Consider the following 14,408-nt stretch of genomic DNA (forward strand, 5'->3'; position numbering starts at 1 on the left):
GAGTGACCCGTGGGGTCACCGTGGCGACGTGCTTCGCCGACGCAACCTGCGGTAGTTCCACGGCAGGTGGCGACGATTGGTGCGTTTTCGCATTTTGAGTAATTTCGCGGTGCGCTTAACTTTTCGAATTTGGAAAAAAAATTGGGACTGGAAACCGTCAACAGTCGGCAACGTGCGGCGAACGCTCTACTACACTCGGCCTTGTGTTTACACGGAGCTCGGTAGAAAGCAGAGGTCGCAAACGGGTTTTAATTTCTTACCCGTACCCGGCCGCACCAGGGTCGCAAACGGGTACCCGTACCCGGCCGTACCCTACCCATACCCGGCCGGGTACGGGTAGGGTACGGGTATCGGGTACCTGATTGCGACCTCTGGGATGAAGCCATGTTGCAGGCGCGGGTGGGTTGATTCTAGGAACTTGAATTGTGAGAAGAGACAAGACGTTGGGAAATGAGTGACAAACGGTTACTCACCAGTGACTCACGGTCTACCCGTACCCGTACCCGGCCGCACCAGGGTCGCAAACGGGTACCCGTACCCGGCCGGGTACGGGTAGCCGGGTATCGGGTAGGGTACGGGTATCGGGTACCCGGTTGCGACCTCTGGTAGAAAGGCGTGGGCCCCGCACCTGAGCGATCACGTTGCATGCAACTGGAATCGCTCGTGTGCGGAGGATGGCTCTGCAACCAGAGACCTCGTCCGTGCGTGAGCGTTCAATCGAGGTGCCCGTTTTTCTTCGTTGCTGCTGCGCAAGCGAACGCCAGGGCCGTGGGCCCGCCCCAAGAAGCCTGCCGTCGTGCGTTTGCCGGAAGCTTTTGAGAGAAGACGCGGCTCAACACGCGGCCTGACCCTTGAAGTAGCCCACACTTGGAGCTATGAGCGGCTGGGGCAAAACAACAACAAAAAGTGCTCATGAATTGACACCCCGGTCTGGCTGAAGCTTGCAGGGTTATGTGGCAGGGGAGACGGTGGCGCACCGATGCTATAGCTTATAACCTGGAACCGAAGATTCGGTGAACGGTGGCTGCCGAGTTCGGTTAACTTTCCGACGTTCTTCTCATCGGACGGTTAAACGAATGGGAAGGCGCGTCGCAGATGCATTAGGTTGCTTTTCAACCGGTTAGGGTCGGGGGTGCAATGCTTGTAAAATAAAAGATACAACTAATCCGGGCCAAAAGCAAAACCTAACTCGATGGGTTTGGTGTTTTGGGAATGACTTTGTAATCCAAGTGGATTTTGTTTTGGCCCGGACTTGCACTCGCCAGTCGAAAAGTCGAGCGGAGTTTCACTTTCGAAGTCTCGCCGTGAGTTTTTTTGCGACGCTCGCACGTTCGGTTATTTTCTGGCCGCTCGCGATGGATCGCAAACGGTCAAAAACGTAACGGAATCGTCACGATTTTCCAAGCGTCCCTTGAGTTTAGCGGGAATTGAGACGTCCCAATGGATTTGCCCGCTCAAAATGAACGTCGAGAAGGAGGACAGAGAAAAACAAAAGCGACGCAAATTGTCCCTCGTCGCAGGTGCAAACGCGTCTGCCTCCCACCTGAGGTTTACTTCAGGGTCTCATGAGGAGTCGGGCGTGTTCAACAAACGCAGCTCGTTTTCTTGGTTCTTTCGGTAAAGTCACGCAGAAGGGAAATAATAAAATAATAAAAATCAAACATAATAAAATAATTCTCACGACGTTTCGGCCACAACGCAAGCAGCCGTCCTCAGGCGAAGAGGACGGCTGCTTGCGTTGTGGCCAAAACGTCGTGAGAATTGTATTTGATTATGTTTTATATTTATTATTTTATTATTTCCCTTCTACGTGACTTTACCGAAAGAACCAAGAAGATGAATCCCTGCAGTCACGAAAGCTTTAAATCGAAATTCAAACGCAGCTCGGTCGCCAGCTGTTATCGACAAGAGCTCTCCGTATAAACCGCGGGGCCCTAAAGACACGCTTGAGATTTCCTCAACAGCGAAATGAATATAGAAAATAGGTTACATTCGTATCGTAGAATCTGAGTGTGTTCCCTCTGACTGTGTGTATGCATCTGTGCATTCTCTGGTCGTTGAAGTTCACTCCCCACAGCAAAAGAACAAACTGTTGACTAAGCGTCCCAATGTAAGCAGGCCCAAAAGAGTTGGTGATTTCCTGTCCAAGTGGCCATTGGCAGTTAACCTGCCGTTTTAAAGCCCTGCAGTGCCAGTGGTGTGAAATCACACGTTTCCCATGCAGTCTGTCCAGAGTTAAATCCACTCTTAGGTGTTTATTTTATCTGCCACGGAGGGATGATGGGCCGAGGGTGAACGCCCCAACCAGGGTTTGAACTCACTACCCACCACCGGGCTACCTGGCCGGTTCATTCCCTCCCAAAAGCAGAGTCTATAGATAACCAAAGGACGTTGTTATATTAATGTTAGTTTAAAATTTTTCTCGCATCGTCATTAATTTGTTTTTCTCCCCCCCCCCCACCACCGCCCCTCCCCGAAGGCCCGTGCATCGTCTTTGAGGTCGTGCGTCATCGTCATCCGCATACTCCGTGACCTGTGTGCGCGCGTGCCCACGTGGTCTTCACTCAAGGGATGGGTGAGTCCTTGAAATCCGTCGGTGTCCGTAAACGATGAGAACTTTTCTCGCCGCACAACGCGGCGGGTGGCGCGGTGGTGCCCCCCGTGCCTCACAGCAACGAGGTCGAGGGTTCGATTCCAGACTCGGACGCCTTTTCCACGTGGAGTTTGTGTGTTCTCACCCCGTTCTGCGGTGTGAGTGAGCGAGTGGAGTTTGTATGTTCTCCCCCTGCTCTATAGAGCGAGTGGAGTTTGTATGATCTCCTTTTGTGGTACAGAGCAAGAGTGACTGTGTGTCGTTTGTTTGATCTCCCCCTGTTCTACAGAGTGAGTGAGTGGAGTTTGTATGATCTCCCCCTGTTCTACAGAGTGAGTGAGTGGAGTTTGTATGATCTCCCCCTGTTCTACAGAGTGAGTGAGTGGAGTTTGTATGATCTCCCCCTGTTCTACAGAGTGAGTGAGTGTAGTTTGTGTGATCTCCCCCTGTTCTACAGAGTGAGTGAGTGGAGTTTGTATGATCTCCCCCTGTTCTACAGAGTGAGTGAGTGGAGTTTGTATGATCTCCCCCTGTTCTACAGAGTGAGTGAGTGGAGTCTGTATGATCTCTCCCTGTTCTACAGAGTGAGTGTGTGTAGTTTGTATGATCTCCCCTTGTTCTACAGTGAGAATGAGTGAGTGTAGTTTGTATGATCTCCCCCTGTTCTACAGAGTGAGAATGAGTGTGTAGTTTGTGTGATCTCCCCCTGTTCTACAGAGTGAGTGTGTGTAGTTTGTGTGATCTCCCCCTGTTCTACAGAGTGAGTGTGTGTAGTTTGTATGATCTCCCCCTGTTCTACAGAGTGACTGAGTGAGTGGAGTTTGTATGATCTCCCCCTGTTCTAAAGAGTGAGTCTGAAGTGACATCCGATAGCCTAAAGAACAGCGTGTCCAGGGTTACGGCGGAGACGACGATGGGCACAGTGGTGACGCCGCTGGTAGGGTTCATGATGACGACGATGATAATGACGACGATGATGACGACGATGACATTGTTGATGTTGCAGGCGATGGAGCTGATCTGTGAGAAGGCGATCGGCACGAGTGAGCGCCCGCTGGTAGGGTTCATGACGATGATAATGACGACGATGATGACGACGATGACATTGTTGATGTTGCAGGCGATGGAGCTGATCTGTGAGAAGGCGATCGGCACGAGTGAGCGCCCGCTGGTAGGGTTCATGACGATGATAATGACGACGATGATGACGACGCTGACATTGTTGATGTTGCAGGCGATGGAGCTGATCTGTGAGAAGGCGATCGGCACGAGTGAGCGCCCGCTGGGCGTGGGCGAGGCTCTGCGCCGCGTGCTCGAGTGCCTCGCCTCGGGCATCCTCCTCGAAGGCAAGAGCAGCACCACCATCATCATCAGCAGCACCACCACCATCACGAGCAGCAGCACCACCACCACCACCACCATCATCATCAGCAGCATCATCATCATCAGCAGCACCACCATCATCATCAGCAGCACCACCACCATCACGAGCAGCAGCACCACCACCACCACCATCATCAGCAGCATCATCATCATCATCAGCAGCACCACCATCATCATCAGCAGCACCACCATCATCAGCAGCAGCAGCACCACCATCATCAGCAGCACCACCACCACCGTCATCAGCAGCAGCACCACCATCATCAGCAGCAGCACCACCATCATCAGCAGCAGCACCACCATCATCACGAGCAGCAGCACCACCACCACCACCACCATCATCATCAGCAGCATCATCATCATCAGCAGCACCACCATCATCATCAGCAGCACCACCACCATCACGAGCAGCAGCACCACCACCACCACCATCATCAGCAGCATCATCATCATCATCAGCAGCACCACCATCATCATCAGCAGCACCACCATCATCAGCAGCAGCAGCACCACCATCATCAGCAGCACCACCACCACCGTCATCAGCAGCAGCACCACCATCATCAGCAGCAGCACCACCATCATCAGCAGCAGCACCACCATCATCAGCAGCAGCAGCATCATCATCAGCACCACCATCATCAGCAGCAGCACCACCATGACCATCAGCACCACCATCATCATCAGCAGCACCACCATCATCATCAGCAGCACCATCATCAGCAGCAGCACCATCAGCAGCAGCACCACGATCAGCATCATCAGCACCACCATCATCATCAGCAGCAGCACCATGACCATCAGCACCACCATCATCATCAGCAGCACCACCATCATCATCAGCAGCACCATCATCAGCAGCAGCACCATCAGCAGCAGCACCACCATCATCAGCAGCAGCACCACCATCATCAGCAGCAGCACCACCATCATCATCAGAAGCAATTTCACCATCATCAGCAGCGTCATCATTATCAGCATCAGCAGCAGCATCATCATTATCAGCAGCATCATCACCATCATCAGCAGCACCACCATCATCACCATCAGCACCACCATCATCAGCAGCAGCATCATCACCATCAGAAGCAATATCACCGTCAGCAGCAGCGTCATCATTATCAGCAGCAGCAGCGTCATCATTATCAGCAGCAGCAGCAGCAGCGTCATCATTATCAGCAGCACCATCATCAGCAGCAGCACCATCAGCACCATCAGCAGCAGCACCATCAGCTATCTCAGGGAATTATAAGGGAATGTTACACTTGTTTAGCCAGGAAAGCCTCATTAATTTAAATGTTTTAATTAAAAGCTATCTGAGGGAATTATAAGGGAATGTTACACTTGTTTATCCAGGAAAGCGTCACTGAGTCTAAAGGCTTTTGTAGGGTCATGCCAAGTGTTTGCAGTAGGGGGCGATGTTGCTACACGGACGGACAAACGGACGGACGATATAATCTATTGTAGGCTGGTCCACTTCGTTCCTACCAGTATCGGCATCATCACAATCAGCAGCATCATGGCAGTGCGTCTCTCTCTCTCTGTCCCTCTTACGCTGCCTGCCAGCAGCGTGAAGGAAAGCTGTAATGCAAGTTGAATAAAAGACCGGATTCCAGAAGTCGCCTCAACGACCCTTATTACATTCTAGATTTGAAGCTTTCGTGACTGCAAGGATTCATATTCTTAGGTTTTTTCGGTAAAGTCACGTAGGTAAAAAATTAAAATTAATAAAAGTAAAATAAAATAAAAATAAAATAAAAATCACGACGTTTCGGAGGCAACACAAGCTTCCGTCTTCAGGTGGAACCGTCACAGCCCGCTTGCTGTATCAAGTAAATGAGAGATTTCAGATTTACGGGATAGTATCTCTTGGAATCTCTCATTTACTTGATACAGCAGTCGTGCTGTGACAGTTCCACCTGAAGACGGAAGCTTGTGTTGCCTCCGAAACGTCGTGATTTTTATTTTATTTTTATTAATTTAAATTTTTTACATATGTGACTTTACCGAAAAAAACTAAGAATATGGACCCTTTCGATTTAAAGCTTTCGTGACTGCAGGGATTCATCTTCTTGGTTCTTTCGGTAAAATAATAAAAATATAAAACATAATAAAATTATTCTCACGTGAGAATAATTTTATTATGTTTTATATTTTTATTATTTTATTACTTCCCCTCTACGTGACTTTACCGAAAGAACCAAGAAGATGAATATGGACCCTTATTACAGATACATTGAGTATTGAAAGCTATCTTTGGTGGCCTTGTCTGTTCCCCACCTCGCAGACGGCTGTGGCATCTCTGACCCATGCGAGAAGGAGTTGACGGACGCCCTGGCCTCGATGACACAGCAGCAGCGCGAGGACATCACGCAGAGCGCGCAGGTGAGTCTGCTGCTCCGTCATAGTAATGTGGAATTTCCCTTGACACGCGGGGGACATCCAATGTCGCGTGAACACTCGGCGAGTATGTTCTTGGTTCTTGGTTCTTTCGGTAAAGTCACGTAGAAGGGAAATAATAAAGTAATGAAAATAAAATACAATTAAATTCTCACGACGTTTCGATGGCAACACAAGCAATCGTCATCAGGTGTGAAAACCGCGGCAAGAAAATTTGAAGAAAGTGGCGTTTTTTTCTTAACATCAGCACCACAGACAGCAATTGGAGGTTGTTCAGACTGACGAGTCGATCTATGCTCGGCACGGAGGAGGGGGGAGAGAAAGAGAATGGAATGCGGTCTGAAAATCACCGTAAGCGTGAACATACAGCACTTGTGCCAGTGGTCTGCGGTGGGCTACGTGGAGGATCTTTGCCTGTGTGTGTGTGTGTGTTGTTTGTGTGAGAGCAGCATGCGCTGCGGTTGCTAGCCTTCGGGCAGGTCCACCGTGTGCTGGGCATGGATCCGCTCCCCAAGAAGGGCAAGGGAGTCAGCGACGCAGGTGAGAAATGTCGGCCCGCGCGCAGCTTCTCCTGACGGCGCCATCGTTGTGATGAACGTGCCGAGCCGGTGGTTCGCTCGCTCGCTCGCCAACTCCTCGGTTTTCCGTTTGTCGCTCCGAACCGGGCAGGTGATACGGTACAAGGCGCCGGCCCCGTGGCTCTGAAGAGACCCCTGGAGAACTCCTCTCAGCCCGACGCCAAGAAGCGCAAGTTCGGCCTCAAAGGTAGGGCGTTGGGACGTCGCTCCAGGCCGACCACGGCGTGATGGAGTTTGGCGTTTTTGCTAAAAAGAAATCGGCGCGGCCCTCACGGCACCTCGGCGCGTTCCGTGCCCCGCGGCCTCCTGCCCAGCGGCGAGCCTTTGACACGACACGCGACGGCTTCAAAGCAGCCCCCAGCCTGGCGCAAGCGCCGGGGTTATGGGGGTGAGGACGACGATGACGACGTCACCGCCGCTCGGTGGCCAACGCCGGTTGTTGTTGTTGTTGTTGTCGTCGTCGCTGCTGCTGCTGTAGGGGAGGTTAAGGGCAAGGAGTCGAGCCAGCCGATGAATGCGGTGATGCGCCTGAACCACATCCGCACGGGGCTGCAGTACAAGCTGATCTCCGAGTCGGGGCCCGTGCACGCGCCCGTCTTCACCATGGGCGTGGAGGTCAACGGCGTCGCCTACGAGGCCTCGGGATCGTCCAAGAAGGCCGCCAAGCTGCACGTCGCTGTCAAGGTGTGACGGGGGGGGGGCGGTGGTGATGGGGTTGTAAAGGAGGTGGCGTCAGTGGGCCGGAGGTGTGGGCGGCAGGTGGGCAGGAGGTGGGCGGAGGCAGAGGTCGCAGCCGGGTACCCGATACCCGATACCCGGCTACCCGTACCCGGCTGGGTACGGGTACCCGTTTGCGACCCTGGTGCGGCCGGGTACGGGTAGCCGGGTAGGCCGTGAGTCACTGGTGAGTAACCGTTTGTCACTCATTTCCAAACGTCTTGTCTCTTCTCACAATTCAAGTTCCTAGAATCAACCCACCCGCACCTGCAACATGGCTTCATCCCAGAGCTCGCAATCGGGTACCCGATACCCGTACCCTACCCGTACCCGGCCGGGTACGGATAGGGTACGGGTACGGGTACGGCCGGGTACGGGTACCCGTTTGCGACCTCTGGCGGGAGGTGGGCAGGAGTGGACGGAAGGGGATGGGAGGGGTGGATAGGAGGTGGGCGAGAGTGGACCGGTGTTATTGTGTTGAGTTTTTATTTTATTTTGTGCACCGCTGCCAAGGCCAGCATCGGCAAATAATCTGTCTGATGTGTATACATCTCCGTGCATCTCTCACGACAGGTGCTTCAGGCTCTGGGCCTACCCACAGGCGTGGAGATGAAGATGATGGAGGAGGAGGCAAAGGCCAGTGAGGAGGGCCTCAAGGGCGAGGCCTCGGCGGGGACCTCGGTGGCCTCGGTGGCCTCGGTGGCCGCGGTGGTGACGGTTGTGGAGGCGGGCACGGCGCTGACCGAGGTCAAGGCGGAGGGCAAGGGAGCCAGCAGAGAAGCGGCGTCGGCAAACTCCGCCGCTACCACCAAGACTTGCGTGGTGAGCGGGCTCGGTGGAGAAGTCCTGCTCATAGACCCAACACTGCCCATAGACTTGGCACTGCACCATAGACTAACACTGCTACCCATAGACTCAGCACTGCCCAGAGACTCAACACTGCACCATAGACTAACACTGCTACCCATAGACTCAGCACTGCCCAGAGACTCAACACTGCACCATAGACTAACACTGCTACCCATAGACTCAGCACTGCCCAGAGACTCAACACTGCACCATAGACTAACACTGCTACCCATAAACTCAGCACTGCCCAGAGACTCAACACTACCCATAGACTCAGCACTGCCCATAGACTCAACACTGCCCATAGACTCAGCACTGCCCATAGACTCAACACTGCCCATAGACTCAACACTGCCCATAGACTCAACACCGCACCATGGACTCAACACTGCACCACAGACCCAGCACTGCCCATAGACTCAGCACTGCCCCTTTTCATTAAACAATCCTCCTCCTTCTTAACCTCCTTCCATTCCTCTTAAAGCCTCGAATGAGTGCCTTGTGCGGTGTGTAAACATCGCCACTGGGGAGACAAAGGTGGTCAGGTATCATCCTGGCCCCCTCACGTCACGTGCTGAGCCGGCCTTCATAGGTGCTCGCTAACAGCACTTGCCCCAACAGTCTGTTCAGGCTATACGGGGGATCTTTGTCTTGTGTGTGAAGTGGTCGTGTAGTGGTTAGCGCACTGCACTACGAACCCGGCCACCCGAGTTCGATACCAGCTCATGGCCAACACCAGTCATGATTATCTAAACCAGTCCTGGGACTCGCATATATTGATTCGGACACAAATGAGTACCGAGAATGATGTGTAAATGTAATATCTGATGTGTAAATATTGTTACTCGGGAGACAAAGGCGGCCGGACGTGTATGGTGATTATGCTAACGCCGTGTATGTGTGTGTGTGATGATGCACCTAGCCTGGCACAAGCACCGTGGTGACATCACCCGCCACTGATTGGTGAACAACGGTTGTTGTTGATAATTGGTTTTTGATCCTTTTATCTGGCAACAAAACTGACACCTTTTTTACGAGGAGTCATGTTTGCATAGACCACAATACCTGCAGTCATAATGCAAACAAAAAACACAACTCTGATAATGTATGCACTGTCCTGTTGTGTTTTTTGTTTGCATTACAACTGCAGGTATTGTGGTCTATGCAAACATGACTCCTCGTAAAAAAGGTGTCAGTTTTGTTGCCAGATTAAAGGGTAAAAACCCAATTATCATATTTTTTCTTCTGGCAAATGAGGTTCCAATGGTGTAAATGCTTACCCCGAGCTCTCATACTCTGATGGTGCATTGTCTTTGAGTTGTGCGTCTTTTGGCATCATCTGGTCCAACACCATGTGAGACTAGGCTCTAAGGAAAGCTGTCTCGGGTGTGGACCAATCAACTTCAAGGACAGTGCATACATTATCAGAGTTATGTTTTTTGTTTGCATTATGACCGCAGGTATTGTGGTCTATGCAAACATGACTCCTCGTAAAAAAGGTGTCAGTTTTGTTGCCAGATAAAAGGGTAAAAAAAAACAATTATCATATTTTTTACTGGCAAATGAGGTACCAATGGTGTAAGCGGTTGTTGTTGTTGATGATGATGATGGTGGCCACGATGCTAACGACGGGAGCGCGCGTGCGAGGATCACAGGCGGTGATGAAGCAGCCCGGCCTGGTGCTTACCGCGCAGGGCAAGAACCCCATCATGGAGCTGAACGAGAAGCGTCGCGGACTCAAGTACGAGGTCACGTCGGAGGAGGGGGGCAGCCATGACAAGCGCTTCATCATCCAGGTGGCCTGCTGCTGCTGCCGCCTCCTCCTCCTCCTCTCTTTCCTCTCTCCTCATCCCCCTTCCTCCCTCCACATCCTCCCTCCTCATCCTCCTCCCTCCTCATCCTCCACCCTCCTCCCCCTCCCCCCTCCTCCCTCCACAATCCTCCCTCCTCCCCCCCTGCCTCCTCATCCTCTGCCCTCCTCCCCCTCCTCCCTACCCGTACCCTACCCAAAATGAGTGACAAACGGTTACTCACCAGTGACTCACGGCCTACCCGTACCCGTACCCGGCTGGGTACGGGTAGCCGGGTATCGGGTAGGGTACAGGTATCGGGTACCCGGTTGCGACCTCTGCCTCAGAGGGGTCCTGGCTACCGTTGGCCCAACCGGTCCGGACTGGTTTCTACCGCTCCCCACCAAGGGGCGCGGGGGGTTCTGTGGGATCGCAGACGCTGCCCACAGCCCCCCCCCCCGGCGGGTCCCGGCTAAGAGTACACAACCTCCCCGTACCGGTAAGCACCCTGGTTCTGGCGTGTGTGTGTCAACGTGACCACCACACCTTTAAAACTAGAACGTGAGCGTGCTAGGAATGCACACGTGCACGCACCTGCGTGCGAACGTGCGCGGGGCAGTTGTGTGGCACTTGGCTCGCTGCGCTACGAACCCCGGTGACCCCGAATTCGATTCTCACTCGCGCCCAATTACGGTGACCAGTATCTGAACCTGTCCTGTGGGGCCTGCCTCTAGGACGACTCGGCCTTAAATACGCACCCGTCACGTGCCGTGCCGGCCTTGGTAGGCTCTGCAACTCGCGGGATCTTTGTGTTTGTTGTTGTTCTTCTTGGTTCTTTCGGTAAAGTCACGTAGAAGGGAAGTAATAGAATAATAAAAATAAAACATAATTAAATTATTCTCACGACGTTTCGGCCACAACGCAAGCAGCCGTCCTCAGGTGAAACCAGGTTTGTCGAGGCGACAGCGTCTGAATGAAACAGCACACATGCTTGGAGCAAATATATAAGCTGGGTTGGGAGGGGGGGGAGAAGGGCGCCTTGATTAAAGAATTTGCATATCAAGAGGAATTTAGCATATTTATGGGAAATGCAGGTATGTGATTAGTACTACTTATGTCCGTGCATTATGCAGGATTAGCAGCATCAAAGGGAGGGGATATGGGAAATGCAGGTATGTGATTAGTACTAAACGTCGTGAGAATTATTTTATTATGTTTTATTTTTATTATTTTATTACTTCCCTTCTACGTGACTTTACCGAAAGAACCAAGAAGATGAATCCCTGCAGTCACGAAAGCTTTACATCGAAAATTGTTGTTGTTGCGCTCCGTGGTGCCAGGTGGAGGTGGACGGTGAGATGTTCAAGGGGACGGGCAGCAACAAGAAAGTGGCCAAGGCCAACGCGGCACTCGCTGCCCTGGAGAAGCTCTTCTCTGGGCCCAACGTGCCGTGCCCCCCCACCAAGACCTTCAAGCAGGTGCAGCTTGGGGGGGGGGCTTGGGTGGGGGGGAACGGAAGAGGGGGGCTGCATACCCTCGGTGTACAAACCGTAGCTGTGAAACTCATTCGGTTTATCTTCTTGGTTCTTTCGGTAAAGTCACGTAGAAGGGAAGTAATAAAATAAATAAACTAAAACATAATAAAATAAAAAATATTATATAATAAAATATTGTTTTTTAAATCCTTTATATTAAGTTCACTTGCTTGCTTGCTTGCGACCGTGCAAATCTTTCGGTCGTTTTTTAACCCACTTCCCGTGATCCAATCGAGCTGACATTTTGCACACAGACTCGTTGTGCGTGACAATTTATTTTCGTGAAAATTTTTTTCAAAAATTTTACACTTTTTAGGAAAAAATAAATTATATTTAATTACCAATTGCTTAATGGTGGCAGCCATTCATCTGACCCATAGGTGGCAGCCATCTCAAGCCAGAGGACGAGAGGATTCTAGCCACCACGCATATAAAGGATTTAGAGTGAAAAACTTTGTTTTTACGGGTTAATTTTTTCTTGCTGTGGTTGCCCCACCTGATGACGATTGCTTGCGTTGCGATCGAAACGTCGTGATCTATTATTTTTCTACCCACATGACTTTACCGAAAGAACCAAAGAGTGTGGATTCCTGCAGTCACCAAAGCCTCAAATCAAGAATGCTCGCATAAAATATATGAATTGTCTTTCAAACCGATTGGCCTATGCCAGAGATGGCCTTCTTTATAGCCTCGTCTTACTGGAGAATGACAATTGAAATATTATCAGAGCATTTTTGTTTTCACCCTCACAATTATTCACCGCCGCCAATCACTGTTATCATCATCATCATCATCATCGCAACAATGAACATTAGCAGTATCATCCTTGCCGTCAAACACCATGGTCGTCAGAAGGTGATTATCGTTATCCTTACTAATACCCTCGCCACCATTACGGCAATTGTGGCGCACGCAATAACACCTTCACGTAACAGCACGTGCCCCCACAGTCTGTTTCAAGGATACACGGGGGGTGCATCTTTGTCTTTGTGCCATCAGAATATTCCTGGAGGTCGGGGCAGAGGATTCGGCCGTGGGAGAAGTCGTGGCAGAGGATTCGGCTACAGTTCATATGACGGCGGAAATAAAACCGGTGAGAACAAGTGGGCGGGGTTGGTGGGGTGGGTGGTGTGGGTGGTGTGGGTGGTGTGAGTGGTGTGAGTGGCGTGGGTGGTGTGGGTGGTGTGGGTGGTGTGGGTGGTGTGGGTGGTGTGGGTGGTGTGGGTGGTGTGGGTGGTGTGGGTGGTGTGGGTGGCGTGGGTGGCGTGGGTGGCGTGGGTGGCGTGGGTGGCGTGGGTGGCGTGGGTGGCGTGGGTGGCGTGGGTGGCGTGGGTGGCGTGGGTGGCGTGAGTGGCGTGGGTGGCGTGGGTGGCGTGGGTGGCGTGAGTGGCGTGGGTGGCGTGGGTGGCGTGGGTGGCGTGGGTGGCGTGGGTGGCGTGGGTGGCGTGAGTGGCGTGGGTGGCGTGGGTGGTGTGAGTGGTGTGGGTGGTGTGGGTGGGGTGGGTGGTGTGGGTGGCGTGGGTGGCGTGGGTGGCGTGGGTGGTGTGGGTGGCGTGGGTGGCGTGGGTGGCGTGAGTGGTGTGGGTGGCGTGGGTGGGGTGGGTGGTGTGAGTGGCGTGGGTGGCGTGGGTGGCGTGAGTGGCGTGGGTGGCGTGGGTGGCGTGGGTGGCGTGGGTGGCGTGGGTGGCGTGGGTGGCGTGGGTGGCGTGAGTGGCGTGAGTGGCGTGGGTGGCGTGGGTGGCGTGGGTGGCGTGGGTGGCGTGAGTGGCGTGGGTGGCGTGGGTGGCGTGGGTGGCGTGGGTGGCGTGGGTGGCGTGGGTGGCGTGAGTGGCGTGGGTGGCGTGGGTGGCGTGGGTGGCGTGGGTGGCGTGGGTGGCGTGGGTGGCGTGGGTGGTGTGGGTGACGTGGGTGGCGTGGGGTGGCACAGCCGTGCCAAGCACACAGATCCCGCACACACGTGTTGCCCACGCCCCTTCCCTGAACTCTCTCACCGCGCCACCACGTCACGATGCCGGTCCGCATTGGGTAGAGCCGCCCTCCTTCTCGGCGGCGCGTGTCTCTCGCGAAGCGATTCACGCGCCTTAAGCGACTTCCTCTCAACACTTTTGAAAATACACACCCACCCACCCCCCACAGTGGTGTGGGGGGTGGGTGGTTTTTGGGTGAGATCACGTACAGGTAGCCGGGTATCGGGTAGGGTACGGGTATCGGGTAGGGTACGGGTACCCGGTTGCGACCTCTGGCTCGCGGTCAGCACCGGTGACGATTATTTAAACTGGTTCCGGGCCCTCCCCTAGGTGGACTCGGCCTCAAATGAGTACCCGGTGCAGTGTGTAAACTTCTCCACTGGGGAGACAAAGGCGGCCGGGCGAGGTGCTGCCCAGCCCACCCCCCCCTCGTCTGCCGTGCCGGCCTTCGTAGGAGCTCACTAACAACGCTTGGCCCAAAAGTGTGTTACCGCTGCAAGGGTGGATCTTTGTTTTTTGCTGTGTCTACAGGCTACAACCCCAGCTCCAATTTTGGAAATGATGGTAACATTCAAGGCCATGGTGGTGGTGGTGGT

General features: G+C 53.1%; 1 protein-coding gene across 1 annotated transcript in view; it reads left to right on the plus strand.

Annotated features, from left to right (window-relative positions):
• Positions 1-14,408, plus strand: part of LOC133361145 (interleukin enhancer-binding factor 3-like) — a 46,119-nt gene that overhangs the window by 24,476 nt on the left and 7,235 nt on the right. Inside the window, exons 8-18 of the mRNA XM_061580013.1 lie at positions 2,480-2,575; positions 3,828-3,932; positions 6,257-6,361; positions 6,826-6,916; positions 7,046-7,141; positions 7,433-7,638; positions 8,245-8,493; positions 10,176-10,316; positions 11,651-11,788; positions 12,845-12,938; positions 14,344-14,406. Coding sequence (XP_061435997.1) covers positions 2,480-2,575; positions 3,828-3,932; positions 6,257-6,361; positions 6,826-6,916; positions 7,046-7,141; positions 7,433-7,638; positions 8,245-8,493; positions 10,176-10,316; positions 11,651-11,788; positions 12,845-12,938; positions 14,344-14,406 — 1,384 coding nt within the window. The remainder of the gene's footprint in view (positions 1-2,479; positions 2,576-3,827; positions 3,933-6,256; positions 6,362-6,825; positions 6,917-7,045; positions 7,142-7,432; positions 7,639-8,244; positions 8,494-10,175; positions 10,317-11,650; positions 11,789-12,844; positions 12,939-14,343; positions 14,407-14,408) is intronic.

The sequence above is a fragment of the Lethenteron reissneri genome, chromosome 71 (assembly GCF_015708825.2).
Source record: "Lethenteron reissneri isolate LAM-NWPU_2019-01 chromosome 71, ASM1570882v1, whole genome shotgun sequence".
Lineage (NCBI taxonomy): Eukaryota > Metazoa > Chordata > Hyperoartia > Petromyzontiformes > Petromyzontidae > Lethenteron > Lethenteron reissneri.